At 33.3% G+C, this 27,295-nt stretch overlaps 1 protein-coding gene across 5 annotated transcripts in view; it reads right to left on the bottom strand.

Annotated features, from left to right (window-relative positions):
- The window catches only part of LOC105322492 (integrin beta-1-B-like), a 28,599-nt gene extending 4,442 nt beyond the window's left edge, over window positions 1–24,157 (bottom strand). For 2 of the 5 annotated variants that reach the window (XM_066072597.1, XM_066072598.1), the window contains exons 1-21: window positions 23,776–23,794; window positions 23,435–23,532; window positions 19,466–19,575; window positions 18,796–18,915; window positions 18,116–18,197; window positions 17,399–17,530; window positions 16,395–16,491; window positions 14,690–14,707; window positions 12,779–12,863; window positions 12,370–12,456; window positions 11,654–11,737; window positions 11,098–11,175; window positions 10,768–10,953; window positions 7,128–7,204; window positions 5,602–5,653; window positions 5,171–5,323; window positions 4,014–4,159; window positions 1,651–1,811; window positions 1,216–1,322; window positions 676–765; window positions 57–186 (exon numbers count right to left, since the gene is read on the bottom strand). In XM_066072597.1, the coding sequence (XP_065928669.1) occupies window positions 57–186; window positions 676–765; window positions 1,216–1,322; window positions 1,651–1,811; window positions 4,014–4,159; window positions 5,171–5,323; window positions 5,602–5,653; window positions 7,128–7,204; window positions 10,768–10,953; window positions 11,098–11,175; window positions 11,654–11,737; window positions 12,370–12,456; window positions 12,779–12,863; window positions 14,690–14,707; window positions 16,395–16,491; window positions 17,399–17,530; window positions 18,116–18,197; window positions 18,796–18,915; window positions 19,466–19,575; window positions 23,435–23,519 (2,080 nt within the window). In that variant the 5' untranslated portion in view covers window positions 23,520–23,532; window positions 23,776–23,794. 5 annotated transcript variants of the gene reach the window in all.
- Window positions 24,158–27,295: the final 3,138 nt, after the last annotated feature.

Raw genomic sequence — 27,295 nt, 5'->3', positions numbered from 1 at the left:
TACAATATCTATAGATGCACGAAGGAAAAAAACTCTGCTTTAATTTTAATACACACTTCTGATTTTGTCGACGGCAGTGGTATGGGAGCACTCTTTTTCACACTGTTCCTTGGTCAGTACCCCGGCGTTGGTTCTGTTACACAGCGCACAGTCCTGGTGCGTACGACATTGCTCCTGGCCACAGTTCTACAATCAAGGAACAAAAATATCTCTGTTTAAACACAGAATTCACCTTAGAATCTGGGCTGCATTTTCCAAAAGAACTTGCATTGAATATCCAAAGGAACCAAATTTATAAACGATCATTTTTAATAAGCTACCAACTGTTCTAAAACTTGATCCAAGTAAAACATACTTTTAAGAATAAGCATTTTTTTTATACAAATTGTTATGTACCGGTATACATTTTGCATGTTAGAGACTATTCTATGAGACTGAAAAAATTCACAACTTTGTTGTAAGTTCTTTTGTAAAACACAGCCCTGGAGAGTATATTTTCACAGATATACATGTAATTTTGTTATCGGGGGGGGGGGGGGGGGGGGGGGGGGGGGGGGTCTGGGGGTCTTGCTTATAGATACATTGTGTTGAAATGCAATTATAGCCAGGTAATTAAGGCATTATAGGCGGGGAATTCCCTGCCTCCCGGGTCTTAAAGACAACTCTGGTACTTACATCACATTCCTGACACTGGGGTCCAAAGTACTTAGGATCAGTACAGGTGCACTTGCCACACTCACAAGTTCCTTTATCATTACACAACAACTAAAAAAAAAAAAAAATCACATTTACAATTAGCATATTATAATAATTTATTACTGTAAATTCCTAAATAAACGCGAAGGATTAATATCCACGTAAAATTGCGAGAAACACCCTTCGCTGATTTTCAAATCTGGCCATTATTTTTTCAGAGTTGTAAACAATAAGAAATAAGGTAAAGAGTTCAGCTTTCGCGATTTTATATTATCATGATTTGATACAAAACAGCGGGATCGCGGAATTAAGTACTCGCATAATATAACGAATTTACAGTATGTATTCATTTCAGAGAGGAGAGATGGGGCATAATAATAATGCTAAGCACAAAAATCTTTTAAACCATGCACACTTTATACAATAGGATCAGATTCTTATGGAACAGAGTCAGAAGAAGACATACTGTATATATGGACTACAACAGGTCATATACAGGGTAGTTAAAAAATCACTTACTCCATTGTACATACAGGTAGAGTTGTCGGTGTTACATCCACAGTTAGTGCCATTGAAACCGGCGTTACACTTACAGTTTCCACAGTCACACTGTCCGCGACCCAGACCTGACAGAATTTAATATTTACATCATCATAATGTGTCCTTTATAATTATGCATATTTCTTAGAAAAATAATTTGCGGTAGACAATTAATGAATGACTGATTTTGTACATTTTTATTTCAAATATGTTAAATCTAGTGCTTGTAAATTATTACTGAACCATCAACATGGGTTCAGTCACTATTCTTTGCACTTTCCTTTCAATCATTAGCACATGCTTTGTGCTACAATTAAAATGTTGAATGATTGAGATCAACCCTTCAACCTTACAACTCTCCTAGACTAAACTAAAAAAGGTGAAATGGAACATTAACACTGCACTGCTACAGACCTCCACAGATGAGCCCAGCATAGTAGGGACAGCTGTAATCGTCACACTCGCAGTATCTGCCCGTGTAGAAGTGGTTGGTGCCCTTCTGTCTCTCCCGACACGTGCATGTTCCGCAGTTACATTCTCCCCGACCGTTACAGATGATGGTCGTGTTCTTGTCCCTGATTAAAAACAAAGGTATTACCGTATATCAAGTAATTTTCGCGATGATCTAATTTTCGCATTTTTCGCGATTTCTATTAAATTGCAAAATATTGAATATGCAGAAATTATATCCTTTATTATTTTCTATAACACACTTTTAAAATCGCAAAAAATGACTGACGCAAATTAAAAATACTACACATTTTCCCCATTTTCGAAAATTTTGTGACACGCGAAAAAACCCTGGATATACGGCAATATCATCTGAAGTAGTATAGATGAAGAACTAACAGTATTCACTCTCTCTTGTGAGATACATTTGAATATACTCACGCTGTTGGCAACTTACTAGATACATTATTTTTTTTTTCTCTTTGTCCTTCTTGGATTCTTACTATATACCAGGGGTGTGCAATTACCATCGCCCGACGCCCGGGGCTACCGATTTTAGAGGTCGGGCTAGCAAAAACATTAACTGTGGTAGCCCGTCGGGCTAGTAAATCATAACCAGAGTTGGCAAAATATGACGGTAAATTTGCAGTGTCCTAGTAGGAAAAGTGTATCGTCATTGTTATCACAGAGGCATGATATCTGCTCCTTTTAAGTCATGATAGCCTAAAAATTTCTTAAGCATTTTTTTCTCGTGCTACATTCTTCTGAGAAAAACACTCTGCTGTAAGTTTCACACTTTGAAGTTTTACCGACAGTGTTGACCAGTGGCTAGACGAGATAGTCACGCCTCACTGCACATGGCTTCCGTAGTTACCTGTGCAGCTGTTTCAAGTGACATCAGTGTAAGATGATTCCTTTTTCTTTAATATGTATTCATTGGCTTATTTTAATATAATTTTTTTTACAGAGAGAGAGAGAGAGAGAGAGAGAGAGAAAGAGAGAGAGAGAGAGAGAGAGAGAGAGAGAGAGATACATTACAGAGATATTATAAATTTCTGCACTAACTATTCTTATGAACACATTTTAAAGTGACCTGCTTGGTGAATTAAAAGAAAATCATATTTTGCATATTATTATTTGTGCATTTTCCATTATTTTAAATTAAAATTTACCATTACTTAATTAATTGCATAGGTGTATTTTGTAAATGGAAATTAAACAGGATAAAATGCATGCACACATAGATAGTTGCAGTGATTTTATAGAGTCTGTTCACATTCACAATGTTATGTTTGGGTTTTATTATATAAACGGTACCCAAACCAATTTTGTAACTAAAATGTGAGAGATCAATGAAGTTGAATATTTTTGAACTAGTCTACCACAGAAAACATGCAAGTAATAAATATTTCGTATATTAATAATTATATACTAGTATCATACAGGGTTTTTTATAAAATGAAATGTCGACATGTCCGAAATAGTCTGGCTAGTAACTTTGAATCTTGGGCTAGTAACTTTGGTACTCCCACTAGCCCCTGGGCTAGTGGCCAAATTTTGTAATTGCACACCCCTGTATACACTTACTCTCCTTGTCAGATACTTACTAAAAACACTTGATCCACTTGTTGGATACTAAATGGACGCTCACTCCATTTTGTTAGAAAATTCCTGTACACAATCAATCTCTATAAAAACTTAATTATAATACTGAATTTCTTTATTGGATACTTACTGAATACACTCACTTTCCTTGTAGGATAGTTATTGGACACACTCACTCTCCTTTTTGGATACTTACTGAATACACTCACTTTCCTTGTAGGATAGTTATTGGACACACTCACTCTCCTTGTTCGATACTTACTGGATACTCTCACTCTCCTTGTTGGATACTTACTGGATACACTCACTCTCCTTGTTGGATACTTACTGGATACTCTCTTTCTCCTTGTTGGATACTTAATGGATACTCTCCTTGTTGGATACTTACTGGATACTCTCTCTCTTCTTGTTGGATACTTACTGGATACTCTCTCCTTGTAGGATACTTACTGGCCATGGATACTCTCTCTCCTTGTTGGATACTTAATGGATACAGTGACTCTTCACTAGATACTTACTGCAGGATATAGTGACTCTCTTCATTAGATACTTACTGCAGGATACAGTGACTCTCTTCATTAGATACTTACAGGATACAGTGACTCTCCTTGTTGGATATTCACTGGATTCATAGACTCTCTTCATTAGATTCTTACTATATTCATCCTCTCTCTTTATAAGATATTTTCTGGATACATTCAATCTCTTTATTGGATACTTACTGGATACACTCAGACTCCTTGTCAGCGATGGTCCCGGTGCCCTTGTCACAGTCACAATAATCCCCAAAGTACGGCTCGTTACACACGCACATTCCACACACGTACGTCCCGTTTCCATTACATTTCTCGTGGTTCTTGTTGTCCTCCTTGATGCAGAATGAAAACAAATGTCCAATTTACTTTTGACAGAAAAAGAGGCCCATGCGCTTAAATAGTCACCTGAACATAATTATAATTTATTATCTGAAATTTGGGTCTCAGAGCTCTCATTATTGTAAACAAATTTTCATTTGTGTGCAAGAAATTTTCACAAGGTTTGCAAGAGCATTATTGTTGTTGTGAATATTTCTTGCAGTCAATTCTTGCCATGAACAACTCCTTGAAGAGTTTTTAAGATAATCTACATCTTGAGTGTGAAAATTAGTAGCTGCAAAACAGCTTTAATCTCTGGTAAATTGCAAAATAAAGTGGCAGCAAATAAAAGTTGATTTACAGTATTAGATTCTTTAAGGTGTTTGGATAAGCCTACAATAATACCAACCCTGTTGTAAACCCATCACTTTAAACAAACAATGTACAACAATGGACAAAATGTATGTAGTCATTAGGTCATCACATTCTCTATGGTGAGGTTAAAGGGGCATGGTCACGATTTTGGTCAAAATTTATTTTTCTGATTTTAATGTTGACAATGCTTCAGTAAGGCATCTTTAATAGGAATCCAAAATTTGAGTGTCATTTGTTGAGTAATAAGCGAGTTAATACAGAGCTCAAAACTCTTTGCTATGTAAACAAAGCTTTTCTTTACATTTTGAATCTTGATGTAAAAATTCAAGTTTTAGACCTAAAAAGAATGTGTACAATTTTAGGAACTATTTATTTACGATTAAAATGAATAAGATAGACAAATTAGCTTGAAAAAGACTTTTTACAGGTATATTGAACCTATGTAAACAAAAACAGGGCACGAGCCTTGTTTAGTACATGACAAAGAATTTTGAGCCCTGTATCTTGCTTATAACTCTACCACTGCCTTTTAAATTTCATTAGATCATTAGAAATGCATTCCTAAGGCATTGTAAATAATAACAGCAGAAAAAAAGAATTTGACCAAAATTGTGACCATGCGCCTTTAATAGAAACGAATTCCAACTGACCATTTGCTTTGGGGACTCGCAGTCACACTGACACATGAGCTTCAGTTTGACAGTCAAATCATCATACAGTCCGACTGGTTTGATCCTGAGGGTCCTCTCCTCTTCACCTTTGGGGGGACAGCTCTTCACTTCCACTGTCACACTGAAATCCACCTACAAATATGCCCCTTTAAGTTTTAACCACAAGAAATACTTGTATTAATATCTCCTAGGTTTTTATTCACTTTCAAAGCAAAAACTCTGTTCCATAGGAATACAAACTATTCATTAAAGGAGTATTTTTGTTAAATATTCATTGATCCTGTCCTCCTATATGTACTCAATAGACTAAAAATAAAAAGATTCTAAAACAACTGAAAATATTAAACTGCAATTCACAATGCAGTGTATCTATTAATGAATACTGATAATTGCTTTTTAAAAATACTCACAGATTCTCCAATGGCCAAGTTCTCACACTTGTTTGTCTCTTTCTCTTCAGTTCTGTAATCATTTGGATTAAATCATTTACTTGTAATAATTAATTCTAACGAGCTGAACCTCAAAATCAGAGAAATAATATACTAATATACTAATATACTGTAGATTCCCAATTTAAAAATGAAAAGAATTAATATCAATGTTAAATCATGAGAAGTACCACATTATTTTGACAAATGTGAACTTAAATCCTCTAGATTCCTTATTTTACGCAAGTGCTTACATGTACCTGTCCAGTAATTACAATATTCAACAGCTTTGCATCAAATCGGAAGAATATAAAATCCAGAACAAATTTTAATCATAGTTTCATTTATTTTACATCTGTTCTAAAAACAATGCAAGATTTCGATATGTGGAAGATGTGCTCCTAACAATTTTACGTGAATATTAAATCCTCGTGTTTGATGCAAAATGACACAATCGATGAATTACTGTAAACGTATTATATTTGGCTGTGTATTATATTTAGCGTTTTTGGCAGAAAATGGTGTCAGCTAAATCAAGTACATCGGCAAATGTAAAATATATAGGTAGATAAAAAGGTAAATTCAGAAATGCCCTAAATAAAATCCACACTAATTTGTTGAAAAAATTTTTTTGTCAAATATCGTACACGCCAAATATAATACATTTAGTATTTCAGTCTGTAATTTAAGTACTTGCATAAAATATAGAATCTACCCTAGGCCTACATGTTTATTCCAAAATTCAAAATATTTTCCCTTAACATTTTGTCCTAAAGAACAAGGTACAGTTTCAGTCATAACTTGCCCTGTTTTAGAGTGATTTTAAAAAATATCACCAAAAATGGAAATGTAACATTTCTTTACACAAAAATACTCATAAACTATGAATCTATAAATAGTTACCTGATAAGACATTCACAAGGGTAATTGTGACGTCTCAAACAGTGCATTTTCCCGTAATTTTCATTAAACTGAGCAAAAGACACCAATTTCTCAGTGGTTTTTTGAATAGAAAACTATGTCCACAGCCACCGCCCACGATGAAACTTACATCATAACTTTATCATGCAAAAACACTTAAAATATATTAATTTTGTTGTGGGCGACGGCTGCGGACACATTTTCTTCTTCAAAAAACTATAAGAAAATGTGCCATTTTTCACCATTTTGAACTAAATCTTAGAAATATGCCAAAATGTTAAAACAAGAAACAAGTGTATTACTTGACATTTCATACACACATGTTCAAGATTATATATGTGTATTTTCATGAGAATTAAAAACATTTTGAATTTTAGGGCAAATATATAAAGAAATTGTACCTTCTTCTTTCACCTCAATGTGAATATTAGATTCTCACATTCATTTTTTTCATGTTTCAGTCTTCTCAATTTTGTTTTCTTGTGTTTGATGCAAAATGACAAAATCGATGAATTACTGTATAATTTAAGTACTTGTGTAAATAAGGAATCTACTGTACATGTGTATTCCAAATTCAAAATATTTACCCTTTACATTTTGTCCTGAATTTCACCTCCAAATTGTCTGAGTTTTCAACAATCATTTCTACTTTTGATGTGATGGCCTGAAAAGAAAACAAAAAATTTTATACATGAATATGTGATATAGGAGTTATCATTCTTTAATAAGGTTCTCCAATCCTCAGCTTCAAAGTATTTTTTTTAATCATAAAAATGTTATTTTGCTTTCAAACTTTAAACATAGGTAATCACAGATTACAAAGCTCACCGAGACGAGACATCACCCTTATGAGACTTCACCTTTTTGAGACCACCTTTATCATATTAAATGGAAATCATACTTTATGATCTTGGATTTTCATGGATTCTGTTTTGACACAATATCGTATATCATCTGTTAAAAAATTGTATGATAATCATATGTTCATATGTTAATCAATACAATAATGTAAAATTAAATATTGCATCCTATCATATTTACAACATATATCATATAATACAAAAGAATACCATAATAAACAATAATGATGAGATATGATATTGTTGCGTATGATATGACATTGTATTGTGTTATACGCTATTGTATTTGATCAAATAATACAATATCATAATATATAAAACAATATAGTATTATATTACAATATCATATTACATAATACATCATAACATTGAAATATATGATATTATATTGTATAATATAGTATGATATTGTACGATACTGTATCATTTTTGATACATAATATGATATTGTATCATATGATACAATATTATTTGAAACAACATTGTATCATATCAAATGATACAATATTCTGTGATAAAGTAAAATATTATATAATACAATATAATATTTTACATATTGTATCTTATGATACAATAATATATTTTACAATATCATACAATACAATTTCATGTGATGTGATAATATATCATATTGTAAACCAATATCATATTATACAATATCGTATGATACGATATTATATAATATAACAGTATCATATTATACAATTTCATATGATATAATTCTATATTACAGAAACTAATATCATATTATACAAAAACATATGATACAATATTATAGAATATACAATATAGTATCATAGGATACAATATTATATTTTGCAATATCTTATGTAATAGTATCATGTGATTAAATAATAAATTAATAATACAATATAATATTATACAATATTGTATCATAATATACAATACTATACATAACGATATCATGATACAATATCATAATAAAAATATTTAAAAAAATTATACAATATCATATCGTATCATATAACTTTTTATAATATTACATATGATATTATATTGTATCATATTAAACAATATTGTTTCATACTATACAATTCTATATAATAGGAATCATGTTATATCATTTATCAACAAACACATCTATCTATCGAGCAGGTTTGAATGAGGTAGGAGATTTCTTTAGCATCCTTGATAATGGAGATCAGGCTCTGCATCTGAAGCAACCTCTGCATTTCATTTATAATACAGTTAAATCAACTATGCAAGCTATCATCTATAAAACATGTGACCTGTTCCAAAAAAACTAAACCTTATCCATCATCCGAAACCTATGGCTCAGATTCAGCATTCAAGCCTGTCAGGTGCATCAGTATACATAAGACGCATCTCCATGCAAGTTTGGTGAAGTTCAGACCAGTAATAATGAAGATATCATCATCAGAGGGCACAAGCAATTAAAACCTTAAGCTGCTCCAGCATCCGCAACCTATGGCTCAGATTCAACATCCATGCCTGTCAGGTGCATCTGTATCATAAGACACACCATCCATTCAAGTTTGGTGAAGTTAGGACCTGTAATAACTAAGATATATTTTTTAGCATCCTTGATAATGGAGATCAAGCTCTGCATCTGAAGCTTCCTCTGTGATTCATTCATACTACAGTTTAATCAACTATGCAAGTTTGAAAAAGCACTATTATCTATTAAACATGTGACTTGTTCCAAAAAACTTAACAATATCGAGTATCTGAAACCTATGGCTCAGACTCAGCATTCAAGCCTGTCTGGTGCATCAGTATCATAAGACGCACCATCCATGGAAGTGTGGTGAAGTTAGGACAAGTAATAACTAAGATATAATCATCAGAGGGCACCTGTTTCAAAAACTTTAACCAGCTCTAAAAACCTTAACCTCCTTCAGCATCCGAAACGTATGGCTCAGATTCAGCATTCAAGCCTGTCTGGTGCATCAGTATCATAAGACGCACCATCCATGGAAGTCTGGTGAAGATAGGACAAGTAGTAACTAAGATATAATCATCAGAGGGCACCTGCAACAAAAACTTTAACCAGCTCTAAAAACCTTAACCTCCTCCAGCATCCGAAACATATAGCTCAGATTCAGCACCCAAGCCTGCCTGGTGCATCAGTATTATAAGACACACCATCCATGCAAGTTTGGTGAAGTACAGACCTGCAGTAACTTAGATATTGCTATCAAAGGGCACCTGCAACATAAACTTTAACCAGCTCCAAAAACCTTAACCTCCTCCAGCATCCGAAACCTATAGCTCAGATTCAGCACTCAAGCCTGTCTGGTGCATCAGTATCATAAGACACACCATCCATGCAAGTTTGGTGAAGTACGGACCTGCAGTAACTTAGATATTGCTATCAAAGGGCACCTGCAACAAAAACTTTAACCTGGTCCAACAACCTTAACCTCCTCCAGCATCTGAAAGTTAGGACTCAGATTCAGCATCCAAGTCTTTCAAGTCCATAAGTAGGTCCAGATGCATCATCCATGCAAGTTTGGTGAAGATGGGACAAGTAATAGCTTAGATACAGGACCTGCAACAAAAACTTTAACCAGGTCCGGACGCCGACGCCGACGCCGACGCCGACGCCACCGCCGACGCCGAGGGTATAGCATAAGCTCCCCCTGACTTCGTCTCGGTGAGCTAAAAATCAAATGAAATCAAATGAAATTTTTAGATGGTATCCATGCATTTTACATTATTATATTATAAGTTATTGCAAATTTGCCTAAAATGGATAAAATAGAATAAACAATATAAAAGAAGCTGAGTTTGAAAAAAAAAGTACCGACGCTGTATGCATCAGTGGCTCTAACTCATTACCAACAAGTAACTGACTAGTAGTTCTTCGTGGGTCCACTACACTAGGCATGTAGTTGTGTGACTGATTGTAATGCTAACACTAAAGTACTAATTCGAATTGTTTGTATAAAAGTAAGATTTATGGTACAAATAAAATTTTTTTTAGATAATTTAGAGTTATGGAACATTGCTAAGGATCTGAGTCCCTTAATCAGTAGGATGCTGCTAAATCAAAGTAATGATCCTCAGTTTACTTATATTAATAATCAATCAATGAAGCTAAACAATCTGAAGATATTTATTTTCATTATTGGAAATGCAATGCCTTCATAATACTAAGAACTATAAAGAGAAATTTTATTTTAAAAAAATTATAATAAATCTTGGTACATTCAGATTGCAATAATGGTAAGTGTTATTTTGGTGAAGTATGAAATTATCATTTTTGAGTGACTGCGTTTTAGGGTATGGTGTACTGATGATATTTGCATATCACACCTCCCCTACACGTAAAAAAAAAGAAACTTTTCAATTCAGACAAGAATTCTAATTTATTTCCTCTCACCAAATAGTTGTCTCGGACTAGCTTGACAACGTTCTGTGAGTCTGACGCCAAAACTCCTGTTTCCGATCCCGCAATGATTGGCTTGAGCTGATCATAAATGTTCTTTTGATCGTTGGTGACCGCGAAAATGATGTTGACATTCTTTTCCTTGGCTTTCACCGCGACTTGACTAATAGAGGGGTAGTCCTGAATTTTAAAAAGAGAAATACTAACTTTCTTTAATTGAATTTTTCTAAACTGGTCCAAAATTGACCTCAGTAAACCTTATAATATAAACAGAATTTTTTCTAGTACATAACAAATTGGTTTTGTTTTGATATATTACCCTACCTGGTTAGAACTTTCTGTGTACATTCCGTCAGGACTAAGATGACAGTTTCCATCATTGGGTTGAATGATGCCTCCAAGCTGCAATCAGAAACAAAACCGTGGTAACTTTAAGTCCATTAATGCTGCTCTATAAACCAACTCTCATTCATGGCAACAGAGGAATTATCAAAATTCTTGAGGGTCAGTTTACCAGTATTTGGATAGCCAATTTTTATTTTTTTTTGGTGAATATGGGAACTTAGTGTTATGGCTTTTAGAACCAAGGAATAAAATAATGACTGTGTTTCGTAATTTGTTGAGGATGTACATTTTGTTGGTGCAGTGGATTTCCCATGATATCCACAAAAATTGAGCAACGTAGCTGAATTCTTGTGAATGTACTTTTCCATCCCCCATGGACGTAGTGTTTGAGGACGTGAATTTGTGGGTGTGTGGTACTCACCAGTTCAAAGACAAAACTGAGCCAAAACGAGTGCTAGTGAACTTACTTTTTCATCCCCCAAGAGATGAAATTTGAGGAGGATGTTAATTTGTAGGTGTGTACTAATGAACTTACTTTTCCGTCCCCAGCGTAATGAAATCCAGCGTCTGTGGAGAACAGCAACATTCTTCTGGATCGGTTCCTCCACCCAATCTCTGTCTGTATGCAAAACACAAGTAACATACTTATCAACTATGAATAACATTGAATAACAATTTTTTCACACCTTGAGATAGAAAAGAGGCAAAATATACTAAAGACCCTGGAAACTGTTGTCCCACGATGTAGGCCAAGGACAACAGTTTCCGTGAGTACATACCAGATCGATTTTCCTATCGATTTTCAATACCCTAATCAAAGCTTAGTAAAAATTTGAAGATGCTGTGAATATTCAGCTTCTAATCTTACGAGGGACAATAATTTGACCTGTTATCTCTACCAGGCATAAAATAACAGTTATTTTATCGCCTGCTCTAATTTTACAAATTGTCAGGGAAAAGTTTGGCTATTAAGTTCCTGTAAACCAACTTTTATTAATGTGCATGATTTTTTTTTGCGAGGTTCATGAGAGCCTTGAAGACACCTCAAACCAGTCCTCAAAAATGTTTCTAAAATTTCATTTTCCTGGTAATCTTTATCTTTACAGCATATTAAATTAGTGTAAACAAGTTTTTAACCAGTAAATCATGAAATAAAGTCATTGCGAACAAAAGCTGGTTTACAGTTACAAAAAATAGTTCCATGACCGTGCAACAGTTGTCTGTATATTTGACATACAGTATGTCACATACCTCACAAGCTATGGCCTGCATGATGGCGTCGAACCCACCCTCGGGAGCATCAAGGTTACCAGATACCTTGGCTGCATTGACTTTGTCCTGAAAAGAAAAAACAATAAATGTCAAATATTCTGTATACTGTGTATCAATATGTTTATTTTTTTTTTTCATTAGGGGTTCATAACTTGAAATAGTAAACTGAATTCTTGCATTCGTTGCATTTCATTTTTCCTTGAATGTTTTCATATCAAAAGTCCACAAATTTTCAATCTAAATTACAACCCCAACACACAATTCTTATAGTCAGAATAAAAACGTGTATTAAAGCCTGTGGTTAATTAACTTGCTGCTTTCATCTGCCACTTCTATCTTCAATTCTGGTTACTGCAAAATTGATTTTGTAACATCATTATAAACTTACCCTAAATAGTGTAGCATTTGGGTCCAATGGGTGAACGTTTCTGAATCCGTAAGCTTTCTCACATCCTGGACAAGGACTGTTAATTCTGCGGAAAAAGAATATCATTCAATTAACATAGTACTTCAATAAGCGGTGCACAGTGACTTCCCTTTAACAAATCAGCCTACAAGAGTCATGCATATGAACATAAGGCATTTGTTTTATGTATCTATAAAAATCTAAAAATCAAAATTATTTTAATAATCGGAGTGAATCTGGTTTGGTTTGTCGCATCTTATTACAGTACTAGTGCGTTTCTGTGCAGATTGAGAAATCTAGACACCAGTTGTGTTTTGAGTTTGTTTGTGCCACCAAGAGATTCAGATTAAAAAAGTCTTAGACCTTATTTTAGAGACTGTGCCTGCAGTGTGAAAATTTACTTTTCGTTCTACTGTCAAGATAACTTCAACTGGCCGAAGTCCAATTCTCCATCACGAAGCATCGTTTCTCGCTAGAGCATTAATATTGTTTCAGTCACAATAACAATTCATAAACTTTATGTAATAAAGTGATGTAACAATACATCGATTCTCATGGTACTTGGAGAGAATCCGTCTTCGGCCAGTTTTACAATTTCAAATATTTTTCTCTATGTGTATTCAAAACATGTATTTTAAATACCTGTGCTCATAGCTACACATTAATACATGTGTATCTTGTAATGAGATGACCCCCCCCCCCTCCCTCTTTTTTACCCATTCCCGAGATGTGTCTCTGTTGAATGAAGTAATCAAATGCAATCATTTTGTGGATGTGAAATCATCACACGTGTGTGTTAATCCACATGTCAAGTGAAAATCTACATGTTAGTACCCACTCAAAGCAAAAAATGAAGATCAGTAAAAGTAGAGGGAAAAATTCATACAGGGACAAAACAGTCCATGGTTTGAAGGGATAAAAAAAAATCCTAAGCAGGGAAAATAATGTGGGCACTCTTTTTCTATTAATTCATATTTACGTGAGGTACATGTTTATATTAAACTAAAAAACAAAAATGACCTTGTCCTGTCAGGACAAGATCAAGGGTCAAGGTCATTTCTAGGTGGGATTTTTTTTCTGATTGATACAGATCTGGTATTCCTTACAAAAGTATAAACTACAAAAGAATGGAAAACTGAAAGCAATCTGATTTTATAAATTAAAAGGGTATGGGATAAAAGCAATATGCAAATAATATTTTCACATTAAAGAAACAAATTATGACATTTAAAAAGCTGTCTAATGAACACATACACACATAAACAGACACACTTCACATTCTGTCATTCTCACAAACCAGTTTTTTCAAAACAAAAATTGAGGAAATTCTGATTGTTTTTTTTTTTTTTTAATTTGCTCTGAAACAAGAACATTGTACACTTAGATCTTTCTAAGAAATTCAAATCAGGAGGTTTTAACTGCAACCAAATTCAGTTTTGCATAGAAGTAGTATGTAGGGGGTCGTCTCAAAACAGCTTATCTGAACAGATGACACCTGGGTGAATTAACATCAATCTACTTAAGAGGTTATATCTACCAGTATTTAACTAAGATTTTATTAAACCTTAAGTGACTTTATAGAGCTATGATCATCACACAAAATCAACTGATTAGTAATTGTACAGGTGTATTAAGCATGTTAAAAATTCAATTCAGTGGCATGGTGATATTTATTTTATTCCAAATTAAATATCTGGAAAACTTCACATCACATTCAATTAATTGGCATAGTATATTGTTAATTTGATGTTTTTTCTACTATTTGTTTTATCTTATCATCAAAAGAAATATTTTCAACTCTATAAGTTTTGAGACAGCCCCTATGTTATTTTTTTTCCACAAAAAGCCAGGGTGAGGTGGAGAATGGTTAATTGAGGTGGGTGATCCACTTACGATCCGTCATTTGCTGTCCTGCCATGTGTATAAACAACAAAATGTGATGTCACAACAACAATAACAAACAACAAACATCATGCATTCACAGAACCAACAAATATAATTATGGCATTCAACATGTACATTGCTATACAGAGTTAGGCCAAAAAATTTCAAGTAAAAATTAAGAGTGGCTTATTTTTTTCTTCATGCACCAATACATATGAACTTGGGTATTACAAATGAATTACTTATTACCCTTTTTATTAAAACTAATCCAGAGCTCAGAGGATATTTCAAAAGAGATTCAAAATCCTGAAAAATAATATCATTCTTACCTTAAGAACATGGTGTACAACTTTTACATGCAGTATAATAATCAACGTCTATAGATACTTATCAGCATAACAGATTAAAAATAATTATAAACTTAGATTTATTTGATATGAATTTTGTTTTCATTCAATGCCCCTCTCTCTCTCTCTCTCTCTCTCTCTCTCTCTCTCTCTCTCTCTCTCTCTCTCTCTCTCTCTCATAACTAAATGTTGTTATACACATGATTAATTAATATCTTCTCCCTTAATCATGTTTATCATCTTTGCTAGCCAACGTTTTATGATCCACGCTACTCTTAGCTAATGAAGATGCACCCTTAATATTCTTGTACATCCTATTTGTTTCAACCCCCTTTGTCAGAAATACAGTTGTAACTCTGAAATGCAAGCACTAACACCATTTCACCATGACAACATGCAAAAAAACATGCTGACGTGAGGTTTTTTTTTTTTTTTTACATGCAACATGCTGTGGTTGTTGAAAATTATGTCAGAAAAGCTGTGGTTTTGAGTGTAACCACAACAGTGGCCTACTCATTATCTCAAAATCCTGAGTTGCATTTTATGGTAAAGTGAACATCATCCAAAATTATGGCTAAATTGTTAAATGAACATTAGCACTTGATAGCTAATTTATGAATATTCAGCATTTATGTAACATGAATTGGCTTCGAAGTTCGTGAATTTATAAAAAGGCAGCTGCAAGCTCAGCATGTGGATCGTGCATAGGACTTGAACAGCTTCCCACCAAAACATGATATTTTCCACCACAACACAATATGACATGTTACATTGTTATATCACATCCTTAAAACTAAAATGTCTTGAGTTATCAAAAAATGTTATCAGTTAGTTTTATCATAACAAAGAAAGCGAAAAAAAAAGAAGTTAGAAATGCATAAAGAATAAACAAAAATAAAAACATAGATTATAATTAAGCAAGAAATTCATCATGTCATACTTGGACAGAAAATACAAATGGTCATGATAAGACAGATTTGAAATATCAATTTCCGAAAACAAATCATTCTGGACCCCCCTCCCCCAACCAACCCTAAAACCACTTTAAGTACATATCAATATGCTGATCAATTAGCAAGCTCAGTTTATTTCCCTTTTATCAAATAACAGACAAATCTCCGCCCATGCAGACACCTTTATAGATATATACAATCTATTTACAATTTACAGTACAATACTAATTATAATAAGTTAATTAATTTCTGACTGCACATGTTAACAAATTATCACACCATTGACACATATTCCTGTTGAAATTTCCTCTTAATAATTAACGGCATGCAAATTGCTGACTTCATTGTTGAAAACCGCGCTTTTGTTTTGTTCAAGTGGGAGAGGATGTTTTGTAAGACTGTATGTTTACTCACTTATTAGGGGCTGTACTGACGTAGGGCATGACAACCTTGTCCACAAAGGAACCAAAACCCAGCTTGAAGTTCTTAGTGATGGTGCTCATGTCTTCAGCTGCAAGCAACAAAAGCATGCAAATTGTTTATTAAACAATATCCTAATATAATTATTCTATTTAATTAAGAGAGCCGGATGGTCTTGGCTATTTTTAGACTACCAAGTAATTTTGATCTACTTGAGAAGAATAGCGCTGTATAAAAGCTATGGGAAAATAATAAAGTTTTTAAAATGCTTAAATATTTGAATTTTTTTTTTCGTAAAATGATCTACTGTGGAAAATACAAATCGACATACTGTGGAATCATTTAAATTCATGAAGGTCAATTTTTGTGGATTGTGGGTTTTTTTCCTTATTTGTAGGGATGTAGTTTCATGGATGCATCGGTTTTCAATTTCAGTAAGAAGCATAACTCTTTACAATTTTAAGTGGTGGGGGGGGGGGGGGGGCGTTACCCACGAATACCACATAAATTGAGCCACCATGAATTCTAATGATTCCACAGTAGTTTATGGCTAAAAATTATGATTAAAATTTTAATTTAGTTCTGATGGATAATAATTTGTTGAACATCCAGCCTCCCTAACTCAATTCATAGTACATGTATACATAAACGGTATGTACTGTTAAGCATGAATATTTCTGAATTAACATGTTTTTAATTATGCTTAATTACACAATTTCAAGACAAAATAGTTTACCTAGGTGATATTTTTGTAATAATCTGGGTAAATATATACATGTATTTCTTAAAGAAATACAATGTACAAATTTTAATATTTGCAGAGGATGGTTTCGGTGATATTTTCGTAATAATCTGGATAAATATATATTTCTTAAAGAAATACAACGTACAAATTTCAAAATTTGCAGGAGATGGTTTTTATGGGGAAAAAATGCTTGCATACTTTGAGAAAATCAACAATCTGATCAGCAGAATGACCATGAACTTTGATGACAAACCTATCTTGACTCCAAGACTGGCCAGTTTTTCTTTGTCGTCTGCCATGGAGTTTGAGAGGTCCATAAGGTAGTAGAGGTCGACTGGATAGTTCTCAGCCAATCGGAACGTCAGATTAAACGTCTGAGGGTCATCTAAAACGAACATGATTGTGTAAATAAGCCATACAAGAATTTCAATCATGATGCACATTTATTAACAATACAGTTCCATAAAAAAATTAACATCCATATGTCTATGTATGCTAGAAATTTTCAATATTTCTTCATTAATTTCAAATATAATGCACATTTATTAACAATAAAGCTCCATAATTTTTTTTTTCAAGAAAATATCCATGTACAGGTACATGTATGTTTAGTATGTTAAATATTTTCAAGATTTCTTCATCAAAAATAGGCCTACATGTATTTTTCCAAGCAGGTGTTGATGACAATTTTTATTAAAAATGTGTGGCACATTTTTATTGGGTGTCTGTGAAAATGTGAACAACAACGTGAAGAAATGGTTTTTCCTTTTTTCCATTAACACGTATGGTGACATACTTGGTCATAACACTAGGTCAATCCCCTGGGGTCTATATATGCCAGTTTCTTAATATTTTTGCACTTTTTCTGAACACAAAAGGTTTCCCTTGTCTAATATATATATTGTATAGTAAAAGTGCACAAACAGGTTTTCTCTTGTCTATACATATATTGTAGTCAAAGTGCACATACTTGGACGTAACTCCAGGTCGATTTGCTGGGGTCTGATCTGTACAGCATATCTGTCCCTATCGCCATCAATCAATCTGTCATCCTGTTAAAATAAACAAACAATAAACTACGGTACACAAATGAAACACATAAAGCTTCTTCACCGGTCAATTTTAAGAGGGCTGGATGGTCGTGGCCATTTTTAGACTGTATTGACCTCCTTCAAAATAAGAGGTTTCTAAAAAAGACATAGGAAAAAACCCACATGTGCTCAAGAGGACTGGATAAATGTGGCATATCATTTTAGACTAATGTAATCCTCTTGAGACTCACAGGAAGAGCTCTACCATATTAAGATCATGGGGAAACTGTCTAAATTTGAAAGCAAATAAAACATTTGCATATATTTTCTTTACTATATAATCGTTTCCAGCTAAAGAAATCATCCCTTAAAACTTTGAGGTACATGTAGGTCAGATAGGTATACATAGTTTGTTGAGCACCAAGCCTCCTAAAATTTAATTAATTAATAATTCATTATTTTAGCCACCTCTTCCCCCCCCCCCCCAAACCCCAACCCATCCACCCCTTTTCCCAACTACTTTCCATTGCTAACATAACACTTTACAAGCTCATTACATAGTATACGATGGATGACAATAAAACAGTAATTACGAGAATAAAACAGTAATTACGCCTACCCTGCTCTTTACGAGGGTTGATGACGGATTGACGATGTCTTTACACCTGGGCTTGTTGTTGATGAGTTTCTGATGAGTGGTCAGCAGGTCACACCTGGGATAATTATTGGCATCATACTCCTGATGATGAGCGAAAGAAATAAATAAAGTTAAATAAAGATATTCGTCTCAATGGACGTTGGGTGGCGATGTGTGATAAAGTTAAAGATAAAAGATAAAGTGCAAATCAGTTTTGGAAATCCTAAATGGTTTTGTTGTGATTTAATCTTAAAGTTAAGAATACAGAACTCATTTATTTATTTTTTTTTAAATTAAGGTTAAACTTTGTGAGGAATTTATTTTCATTGATTATAATAAAGGAATTTAATCCCTTCAACGAATTTCTTATTCCTGCTTTTACAGTTAAATCCATTCGACATGCAATAAAAAGTTTGACAATAATCATCACTGCTTAAAAACAGTGCAACTACCAAAGTAAAATATTAATCAGAAAATTCACAATCACATATACTTAGAAGAAAGCAAAATGAACATGTATGCTCAAAATAATAAACTGTAGACGCCAATATTTTCATAAAGTGGGCAGAGCAAGAATGTCATGTATTTTTAATTTTTTAAAAACTCTCACTGTCTTCCCCTTTTTTTCTTTCCATTACAATGATGGACTTACAGCGTCGGTACAGAATGCACACAGGGTAGATATTGCTATACACTCCCCACATGTTGTGGTCTTTTCCTTCAGGCACGGGTTTTCCTGTGTAGGCGTCAGAGTATCAGATCCTGTCAAAGACAGACAAAAAATTCATTCAAAAACGTATATACCATAATTACCAAATGCATGAATGATATTACATAATTAATATATGAATATAGATTAGCTAAGGCATGTTCAACAGAGTGCTCGCAAAAATTTGTGTTGCAGGCATAGGGAATTTTGACGAGAGCTTGGGAGCGCTTGCTCTGTTGAACACGCGTCTGGGATCAATGGAGGACTAGTTAATAGTATGAGATGACTAACAGTATCGGACATTTTCAGTTTTTAGTTCATATTTATATAGAATGTTTCACTTTGAATTCCCACTTTTCAAACCGAATATAAATATGTAACAGCTGTATCATTTGAAAATGTTTTATGGGTTTTTTTGTCTCAATTTTTTGGTGGAATCGACACCCTTTAATCTTTCATCGATCTCTTAACATGATGGGATTGTTATATCTGAATTATCATATACATAAAACTGATAATTTAAAAAACAAACATTTTTCCAGTGTATACTTATGAGGATACTTGAGAGATCATTTAGACCGACTTGACAAATTCTTAAGATTTTTTTGTAAAACTGCTGAGTGTGCTTATATGCTTGTGTGATGTACAATATACATGTAACATATACATGTATACAATTCATGTACATATCACACTTAAGATATTTTAAGTACTTTTAAAACACTTAATCATTCTTAATGTCGTGTCAAAAGGGGGTAACTACCGGTACATACTAAGTACAGATGAAGAACATTATACCTTTTAAGTTGAAAGGCTGGGATTTTTTTTAAATCCTAAAATACTTTCCAGATTTTTTTTGGGATTTTAAAATTTGATTTCTTATCATGTGGTTTCATTATAATCTATGGTTATCCTAAGGTTGTTCTTGCTCTAAAAATATACATGTATATAATAATGCACTACACTTGAACTCAAACATGTACTGATAGGTAAATAAGAGAACAAACAAAATGTCCTGTTTATTGATTCTAACAATGTGTGTACAGTATATATACATTCAATTTCCTTCTGTATAGACAGAGTATTCAAACATTTAACCATATATTTCATGACCATGATACAAAAAGTTGACGTAATTGCATAGCTAACACACATATTGTAGTTTAAGCTTTAAATTGATTCATGGTACACAATCAGCTTCTTATTATTAATTTGAGAATTACTTCTATTAGATGATGAACAAGTTGGGTTTTTTTTTTCATGTTTAAAGTATTTGTTCATGATCATAAGTACAAATCTGAACTTAGTTCAAGTCAGACATCAGTTTGTTTAAACATTTTAGAGAGAGAGAGAGAGAGAGAGAGAGAGAGAGAGAGAGATGAGTCTTAATTGATTGAAAATCAACAAAACAGGATTTTCATCATAATCAATCTCATTGATGGACGGTGTAAGTGCAGCGGAATACACGGGAGCTGATGACACACAAAGGATCTCTCATGTAACTTGTGTGAAAATATATACAGTATACAGTTGTTTATTCAATGGTTCATGTGTTTTGGATCCTGTAATTTTTTTTGTATATACTTTTCAAAATTCTTTTCTAAACAAATCTTGTTATTTACTTTATACAATTATCTACATGTATAGCAGTGTCTTCTCAGTAATATTGAAAATGTTAGTAAATTCAGGTGCAAACCTCTATTCACCCATTTTTTATTATTTTTTTTTTTACACGTGAACAAACTACACTATTTCATGATATGGGGCTGGTGATGGTGTTTAAAAGAACATAAGGCAAGTTACTAGTTAATGACATACGGTCCCTGAAACATTCTACTTTCCCATTTTTCCTATGTTCACAGTGCATTCAGTCGTTCACCATGTGTTCACTTGTGCTCTCAGGTCCGCTTTGTTCTCGCTCACCTTGTGTTCACAATGCGCTCCCCGTTTGTTCACAATGCACTCACTGTTTGTTCACAATGGGCTCAGCCGCTCACCGTTTGTTCAGCGTTTACTTGTCATTCAGTCAGATAATATTATATTTAGGCTGATAGAAATACATACATGTACTTTATTTGTTAACTTTTTCCAATTACTGACGAAACACATTATAAGGATAACTCCCTAGGCACTCTGAATAAATCGTTCATCTTGCATTAACATAGCGTTCAAAGTACATTCACATTTCTCTTTGAGATCCATTTATGTTCTGCGTTCACTCACTCTTCATAAGCGCTTAACAAATTCTGTTCAGTATGCAATCACCTTTCACTCGGCGCTCACTCACATTTTTAAGTGGAATAGTAGAACGTTTCAGGGACGGCATCTGTAGCTAAATGTCAGTGGATTTTTTTTAATTGAATACTTGTACCGAACGTGTTTGAAAATACCACATATATATAACACTGTGCCGGATAATTATGCCAGTGCCAAGGTGGCATTTTTGCACCCGCTTAAGCTGCATATATCGAAAAATTCAAATATGCCATAGGATAGACCATTGCTTAAAGAGTTAACAACAACCTTTGTTATCAGTGTATCTCACCTGTCAGGTAAGATATTTACCTTTCAAAAATAAATTCCTATAGGAAAATATTTTTTCCCATAGGAAAATCAATATTCCTATAGGTAATTTGAAATTTCCTATCGGAATACAAGAACTTCCTATAGGAATTTCAATTCCGATAGGATTTGATAAAATCCGATAGGAAAACTTAATATCCTATAGGAAAACTACATGTCTGAATCAAATTCCTACAGGAATTACCATTCTCCTATAGGAAATATAATTCCTACAGGACTTTTGAAAAATCCTATAGGATTGTCAATATTTCCTGTAGGAGAGTCAATTCTCCTATGGAAATTATCATTTTCCGATGGGATGTTAATTTTTAAAATTAAATATCTCACCTGTCAGGTGAGACACACTAAAAACAAAAGTGGTTATATACTCTCTAGACAATGGTCTATCATTTGGTATACATGGATTTTTCCGAAGCTGCATCTTAAGCGGGTGCAAAAATGCCACCTTGGCACTGGCATAATTATCCGGCACAGTGTTATATGTCCAAAACTACATATGCAGCCCAAGTTTTGGTGCACAATAAATACGTAACAACTTTTAACACATAAGGAACTGTACGTAGCTCTCACCGGGTTGTGGATATCCACTTGCCCACTCGCCAATGCAAGTAGAATTTTATGTGGGCAGTAAGAAATTCAAAATCTGGTCATCCAATGATCAATAAAAATGTTCAAGAGCTTTAGAAATACGACTTCATGTCGTGAATCTGTCGAAATAAGGTTGTACGGACATTGAACAAATTAAAGATTTCCAGTCATAAGTTATTTGAACGACTTGATAATTTGACGATATATGACATAGACATTTCTTCACAACGTTAATTTTTTAAAATAGAGTTTATTGATGTAGTATGTGGGCCCGTAAGTTTAGCTGTGGGCCCATAGACTTTAAAAAGTTAGGGGCCCAAATGGCCCCTAAGGTTTCCATTGTTAACCACGACCCTGTCTCAGGTTGTCTATCAAAATGAGCAACAGACCTGACCATGAGCTAAGGTTTTGTGAGATCATATGTTCATACAGAATGGAAGCGAAAATGTTGCAAGAAGTTATATATGTAGTTCATATGAAAATGAAAGCTGTCATCTTACAAAACAATTGACAATAAAAGTACAGCTGACTTAGTCATCACCTTCAGTTGGAAGGGGGAATATGTATCCCCAAGAATATATAATGCCACATTCTTAAATTGTTACACTTCAAGAACTTAAACTTATGTCATTTGTATAGAGTTGATTCATCATAGTGAACTTTTTAACAGAAAATGATTCCATGCATTAAACCAAATTAACATACAGAACTTTAATTGTTTAAGACACACATAATACTTACGTAAATCTTGTGCACTCAATTTCCCGATAGGATTTAGGGAACAGAAAATTGTTGTAAAACATAAAAACCAAACGGTCGATACCATTATTCTCCAGCAACTAAAAATATAAACACAACAAGCCTTTATTTTTGTGATAGATTTAACATAAAAAAAATATTTCTACTTGCTTTTCTTCGCAATATACAGTAATTTCGATATTTAGAGATTTATATTGAAAGATAATCTCAAGAATGAGACAGAGATGAAGAGAATAATTAAAAAAACATCACATCTGTTTTCATTTGGAGGGTTCAGTTCAAAACTGACTACTCGTAAATGAGATTAAATTTTGATTGCTAACCTTGTCCGATTATCCCTTGAGAATACCTGTTTAATGTGTTGATGAAAATATAATTTACTGAAAGAGTGATTCATAAAACAAAAGCGAAAGAAAGGAGTCACCTCTTTCACACCATTGGGTTGTACAGTCACAGAGGGATTGCCCCAGCAGCCCCACGTAAAAATAAAAACAATGTAGCTTTAGTAAAAGATTTTTCTTGCAAAACAAGAATAAACTCTCACTTACCTTTACAATCAAAATTACATTTAACGGCGAATCAAAGATATATGAACACTTTGTTGGTGAAGTTTGTAAGAATATTATTCATGTAACCCAACCTAATAAGGCATTTCCGGTATGTGACGTCATATTTTCTTAGATAGATCGTACTTGAAATCTCGATATACATGTACGAGTTATCGTTCCCGTAGAATGCGGACGTTTCGCCCCGAGTTTCGCTCTGGGGTGATTTGGCACCTCTAATTTCGGAATTAGAAAAACTTGAATTATTTAGTTTTTACTTTTTTATGATTGTTTTCATAAAATCATTAGTTTGGCAACATGCATACAAATGAGTTGTACAAATGTAGTATAATTTTAAAATTCTTAATTGTTTCACGAACATAATAAAATTTAATTTAGTAAAATAAAATTCGACAAACGAAATTATGACTGATTTACTTTTTTGTGTGTGTGGGGGAGAGGGGGGGGGGGGCTTTATTAAATAAGTTTATTTAGGTGTGTAATTGATCGACACTTAAAACGCACTTGCATATGTCCAGTCAATCTTTTTTCCTTTTTAACAAAGTGCGTTGAATTGGTCCCACATTCATATTATTGCAGAGTGATTTTTTTCTTCAAATCAAAGTACTGAGAGTACTGAAAGACGGATATTATTGTCCATGTTTTCCTCGAATATATTCCAAAAATTATGAGCAAATTTTAATTAGTTGTTTCAATCTAGTATGTTAATTAAAATTCGGCTTTTTGCAATATTGCCCGATACTTTGTTTTAAATTTACTTAATCCCGGCCGGGACTGTTCTTCATAAATGTAGAAAATTGACACAACGGTATTTTATGTAAAATAATACCCAAGGAAAAATTCTAAAAATTACAACTAACCGGGAAAATCAAAACAACTATAAATAGGTAGATAATTAAATTATTAGATTTTTTTATTTTGTGATCCAAGGGAAAATCCACAAGTCGGGCGGATCTGTTATACAAGGTTAATGAAAACTCCGAAAACTCTCAGACTGCTGAACAAAGTTAACATTTGTATACCGATAACAAACACAGGCACCTGACGTTAGAAATATTTCTTTTTACAATAAGATTATTCCAAGTACTATAACAATAAAAAAGTTCGTCACGGTAGCCTTTTTGATTTTTTAGACCGACTTATCTGTCACGATTTTCTTGCAGCAATTCATATAAAATTTACTGGTAAAAATAAATTCGTTCGCCACTCACTACTTTTTGTGTAAACTCGTGCATCATCTACACGAATTACGATACAACCGTTACTTTCATGAAAAATCATACTCCGAATACAGTCAACTGTTTTTCAAATCGATATAACTAGAAAATAGAGACCAAAAGTGAATGAATCATGTCATATCTTGGGGTAGACCTTTCCTGATTGGCTGTTATATACGTCGTTAAAAATAAAGCAACAGAATGATAAAGATATTTATTGATAAATGTACAGAGATAAGTCAGTCAAGGACGTTTGCCGTTTATTCAGGGTTTAAGTTGTCAAATTTGGATTGTTATAAAGTATAATGTCATGAGTAAAATTTGTTCTAAACACTAAAAGTATTCATGAAATAAAATATTAAATTTACGAACCATTCGATATTTTTACTATATTATGGAATTAGGCTCAAACAAAGTTGGACTTTTAGCAAAACAGAGGAAATTCGGAATCACATTTTTAATGTGAATGACATTAAGATATTGATGAAGAATTCTTTAAAATCATGAATATGGCTGGTTTTGTCCGTTATAAAGAACAGAAAAAAGTGTAAACTTAATATGTCTCATAACATTAAAAAAATTACATAATTATATATTCCCGGACAACATGAACATTAACATTTAACTTGGTTCCTTAATCGATAAGATTGTATATATTATTTGATCTATTGGTCACCCCAAATGTATCATCTATATAGATTTTGCTTACAATTAAATTCAGTTTAACTAAGTACTTATGAGTCAATGAACGAAAAGACAAAGTCAGACTTGTTTTTATTTTCTATGAACAAAATTCCTTTAGAGATAAACAGCAGTCATACCGCAAGTAGACTGGAAGCCAATGAAACACTTATTTAACATGTAAGACATCTGTGTATTACCCGTCCAGAGGTTAACCTCGGCTCGCGCATTAAGTTCGGTATTTTTCAGGTGATAGATAGTAAAAATAAAATTCACAATTTTTCAAAAATGGCACATAGCGTTTGGGAACTTTACTTTCGATTCAACATTCAACCTCTTCTATTGATTAATGAGCTCGTCCCCAAACTGGATCGTCAACGCCGTTGTGCATTCAGTTACGTAACTCATTCCACAAATCACTACAACTATTGAACCGGAGCAAGAATAATTTGATCAATAAAGCTATTTGATTATTTTCTTTATAGAATTTGGTTTATACATAGAGGACTTAAAACGATTTAATGTATGTTTTATGATATATATATTTACTGAAATGCATGAAAAGTTTCTGCATTATTTTCTTACGCGTAGACTCAATTCATGTGTTCTACGCGTGCCTTCCGGTTTGAGACTTTGGCTATCAGTAAACTAATAGACGGGGTCACGTGACCCCGTCTAAACACAGAAACATAAAATTTGACCAAAATCGTGACCATGCCCCTTTAACGATAGTATTTTTTTTATATCTACACAATCCTCTATTCTTGAACTTAAATGCGGAGTTTTAGACTCAAGATATGCCTCGGAATTTCTATCAATATCTAATCCGCTAAATCACCGTGAAGAATCACACAAAAGGGGGGCGTGATATATGTTGATGCTGTAGAATGTACAATATATACATCCTGTGCATATAATAGTTCAAATAAACAACTCCATTGAATGCAATAACCCAATATCCTTTGAAACATTGACATTGAAATGTTCTTGCAAATCATGAATTAAAGCACTAGTCATTGTATCCGATGCCTCCCTGTTACTCACTTGCTCATCCTTTTTTCCGTTGATGGCATTGTTTGTACACGTTACTCATAAAGATTTCTGATAAATGTTTAATACAATTCTTTATTACAAACATAACTATTGAATTACAGTATAAAGGAAATACAAACCTAAAATCAGAGATTTCGATTTTTTCTTCTTAGATTTAAAACTACACAACTACAAAAACTACAAATAGCAAATATTTACATGTAGATATGCTCATTAAAAGTTAATACATATATGAAAGTACGAAAAACATGAAAATGGATACTACATGCATTTCAAAATACAACGTATTTCATCAATCTTTGAAGCACCGGTTTTCTGAATATTTT

This window comes from Magallana gigas, chromosome 10, assembly GCF_963853765.1.
Source record: "Magallana gigas chromosome 10, xbMagGiga1.1, whole genome shotgun sequence".
Taxonomy (NCBI): domain Eukaryota; kingdom Metazoa; phylum Mollusca; class Bivalvia; order Ostreida; family Ostreidae; genus Magallana; species Magallana gigas.
This window is presented reverse-complemented; position numbering and strand designations above follow the sequence as displayed.